This window comes from Plasmopara halstedii, assembly GCF_900000015.1.
Source record: "Plasmopara halstedii genome assembly, contig: Scaffold_1651, whole genome shotgun sequence".
NCBI lineage: Eukaryota > Oomycota > Peronosporomycetes > Peronosporales > Peronosporaceae > Plasmopara > Plasmopara halstedii.
In genome coordinates this window covers 416,341-420,330 of record NW_020188562.1, presented here as the reverse complement: position 1 = coordinate 420,330, position 3,990 = coordinate 416,341, and the positions used below count along the sequence as shown (strand labels likewise).

At 44.0% G+C, this 3,990-nt stretch overlaps 2 protein-coding genes across 2 annotated transcripts; one reads left to right on the top strand and one right to left on the bottom strand.

Annotated features, from left to right (window-relative positions):
• Nucleotides 1–436: 436 nt before the first annotated feature.
• Nucleotides 437–785, bottom strand: PHALS_01941 (uncharacterized protein; the record flags this gene model as incomplete). Its single annotated transcript, XM_024716427.1, has 2 exons — nucleotides 437–688; nucleotides 729–785. 2 exons carry the CDS (start codon nucleotides 783–785, stop codon nucleotides 437–439), a joined length of 309 nt encoding a protein of 102 aa, XP_024582027.1.
• Nucleotides 786–2,905: 2,120 nt separating this feature from the next.
• PHALS_01940 (uncharacterized protein) lies at nucleotides 2,906–3,138 on the top strand (the record flags this gene model as incomplete). The annotated part of the gene is made up of 2 exons (XM_024716426.1): nucleotides 2,906–2,965; nucleotides 3,037–3,138. 2 exons carry the CDS (start codon nucleotides 2,906–2,908, stop codon nucleotides 3,136–3,138), a joined length of 162 nt encoding a protein of 53 aa, XP_024582026.1.
• Between the last annotated feature and the right edge of the window lie 852 nt (nucleotides 3,139–3,990).

Below are 3,990 nucleotides of genomic sequence, written 5' to 3'. Positions count from 1 at the left end.
ATACAAGTCGGTGTAATCATACAATGGTGTGGCTACACCGTAAGTCGTGGCGGAACTGCTAGTAGTTCTGCACATTAATTAGGTTTTACTATCTAATTTGGGAAACCGCATATAAAACGGATAAATTTTTAAGGGAGGAGTATATTTGCCTTTGGTTAAGGTTGTGTGTATTTGGAGGTAGTGGATTGCGATCCGCTTCACTCATACTGGTTCTAGTATAGAAAGTAAGGTCAGTGACCTTAGCTTAGCTTCATCTAAGCAAAGAGCTACGGCAGCCCTGCTGCACCTTACGGTTTGCTCAAGCCCAAAAATGCAAGAACGGACGCTATATAAGAAAAAAGGTCTTGCCCAGTAGCTTCAGATCAACTTTGATGTCTGAAAGCACACGCGTCGCAGCGACCTTACTGGGGTACTTAGAGATGATGGAACGTCATTACTATGGCTTTATTCGACCCAATTCGACGGGAACCGGTCGAGTCGCCGCGGTGAACCCCATTTGAGCCTGCAGCTTAGTTTGAGAGCAAGACGCGTATGCGAGACTCGCAACTCCCGAAGTGCAACATACAGCTAATTTTGTTGTTTGGCACCCCCATATATGACCGTACCCGATGAACCGAGGCCTGATGATAGTGTCTTCGACTATATGGCTCAAGATGCGCATTGGATTCAAAAAGGCCGTTTTTTTAGCCTGGACAGGCAAGCTCAAGTTAATAATGGATATCGCTTACTGCTTGGCCATAAAACACCAACGTCGAGGCGGCTACTTGCTCTCGCTTTCGGTTCATGCTAAACCAGTCACGCTCATACCCATTATTCTGCGGGCTCAAGAATTAAACAAGTTGAGATCCCGCTTTCACGTCGAAAGCACGTATGTGGTGCATAGCTTTATTTGCATAACTGCAACTACTGAAGGCATTAGTGCTAGCGCTTCCAAACCTGCTAACCATATATCAACGCCGGCAATAACTGTCAACGACAACAGGGCAGTAAAAATTGAAACTTTTTGAAGCTTTCAAATTGAGTGCATATGAAATACTGGCTATATCCTGGAAGTAGGTTTGAGACGCATGTCGTTAACAACTCCTACTGTGAGCTCGAAATATAAGTGAGTACTTTGAGCTGAGTGCTCACATATTGTTACAAAAGCGATAAGGCTCAACCGTCTGGTAACACCTATTTCATTCGTAACACGCGTTTGAAAACACCTAATTATCATTCATAGTGGTGCAGAGAACGGAGGGTAGAATGTGGACATCCATGTCGAATACTTGCGAGCAGTATTCCATTGTGTACGCTTCATAATCCATTAGCCAGCACGTGTTCGGCTCTGACAAGTTTGATTTCTAAAATACTCCATGTTATATCGTCATAATTAACAAATGTAGCGCCGATTAAGCTCGTAGTAGATTATTAGCGCAAAAAATATACTGTAGTGGTTTGACATAGCCGACTGAAGTTAACGTTTCAGTGATAACTCACAAATTTTACTAATTAATCATTTCCTCTTTGCCGCTTTAAGCTGGCGAGATATACCTGCAATAACACTTTCAATCCCATCCAAATTTGATCAAAAGCAAAAGCAATGTCAAAGGCCCGAACAGCACATCGAATTGAATTGCTGCTCCATATGTGAAAAAATCCAGATTAAGACATATTTATGTTTATTCTTTTTATTTCTGCCGCTTTCCCATACATAGCTTGGCACGAGAACATTCTGCTTATGGTGCATGACCTTGTCAAGTTTAAGGTAAACTAAAAAAAGTGTGATTTATACAGATCATGCGTCATTACGACCCGCGACATTGTCGCCACATCTCTTGTAACTATATTCAATCGCCGAATATACATTTGCAATCCAAACAATCTTGGTCGGCTCAGTGTGGCGACTGCTGTTCTTTTGGGTCGCCCTTCACGATTGCGACGTCGCGCATCGACGATGCTATGCGCACAACATACTAAAACATGTGTATCACTGCAGAAAGCTTTGGAGATCGCATTGTATGGAAATCCGGATGCAGCTGTGTCTCAGCCTTTGAGCGATCAATTGCGCCCGTGATGCTTGTCTCAAGGCCTTCAACATTGCGGCACGAGCTCGTTTGCCGCACTGTCGGGGCAGGAAGGTTGGCCAAGAGCGCCAAAAAACGTCGTTAGAGTTTACTAGTTGAAAACTTGCCTAGGGTGAGCGGCCAACATGTTTTCAAGCAAACGTTTTAATCAAGATGACTTATCGTTGACATTTGTCCCGGATCCAGATCCGTGCTTTTGATTAATACTCAGGAAAACTTTGCTTAACTGTTGAGCTTCAGATCGGACATGCTTTCCAATGAACCATTCACATATCAGCAAAAAACTGCGGAGGATATCTTTCGAGACACTTCAAGAAGCGATAGCAGTACTTAAGCGATTTATTTACATCCGTTTGCCTCGATTTGCGCCGAAAATGCATCTACCGTCTTTACATCAAACTAATAAATTGTTTTATTCCCCGAAAGTTCTCCTTTTGTCTTTTGAACACCGCCATAAAGTGATTCAGGAATAAATTTACCGATATAAATGAGCCTCCTGATATCGGTCCGGCTGCAATTCTTGGCAGAGATTACAATATATCTCGATGAGATAGACCGTTATGCACCATGGGCGCGACGCTATGGCTGGACTCAGGATAGCTAGAAGTAACTGTGAGTGTCATTTGCTGCACGAGAAGAGATTTGTTACAATATACTAACGTAGCAGCACACGCACTCTTTGACACCCTGTACATAAAACTTTTAACGGTCGAAACAAGACAAGAACGAATAATAAGCTAAATAACCAAAGATAATGCAAACACCTCCTGTGTCAGCAAAGCCGCACCGCGAATCGTTCACCACGAGCCGCTTGGTCAGAAGCGATCTGGTAAAAATAAATGAACGTCCCAGCACTTCCATTAGATGATTCCTCTTACCATAACTGGTGCAGCAGTCCGGTTTGTAGAATTTGAAATACTCTAGCCAACCGACCCGATTGTATACATCAATCGCATGTTGAGACACTTAGAGAGAAATGACAAATCCCCTCCGCGGTAAACGTTTAGCCACTGAAGGGTCCTCCTCCGCAGCTCAGCTCGATGAGCAAGAGGGGGTTCACTTTTTCATCTAAAGCAAATAGAAAGGTGGCGCGGTAAAACCAGTACCTACCAAAATGGATCACTCCAGGGTACCATAGTTGGTGAGGGCGAATGGCCGTATCGACGTTGCTTTTGTATTTTAAGGAAGCTGATATCTGGCGACTTTCTAGCCTGTTTTTATGGCTCTCTCAAGCTGGCTTATGAAACCGTAGAGCGAGTAGGGGGTGACGTAATTTTACACCCAAAGCTTGAAATTAGGCTCGTTATTTTTCGGCACTGCCGCTAGAGCTTAAGGCCATAGCTATAGTATTTAAGCACGGCACAAATCTCTCGGCAAATGCTGATCCGGCCGTAAGCGGTTCTCTTAAGAAGTTGTGGTCAACGAGGTCAGAAAGCACTCGTTTTGTTCTTCAATCAAGCCAAAGCCCCCCATACACATAACAGTCAACAGACGGACCGTGGTGCAGCGGGTGGCTATTGTTGAAACAACTTGTATGTGAAGAGATATATTTCAAGTCGTTGTTAGCATCGCAGCATGGTTTTTACCCTCTGCTTTTTGCTAACAGGCATATTATGCGTCACTTATAGGGGTGAGGCGTAAAGTAGTGGCTTCCTACGCTTTCAGTGAGCTGGGTACGCCATGCTATCGAAGCTTTCGGTGAAGACAGAGTTGTTGTGGTGGAAATAGAAAGGTTGCTGTGATTATTCTCACCCGATAACAGCTCGAATTTCTCATCTTAAAAAGCTTTATAACTTTGGTTCCGGAGACCGCACTAAAACTGTGGCCTGTCGAGTCATGTGCTCCACGGAACAATTGAAAAAGGCCACCAGAGCAAGTAGTGTCAAATGAGCTGGCGCTACTGACTGCAGTTTAAGAGAAGTCG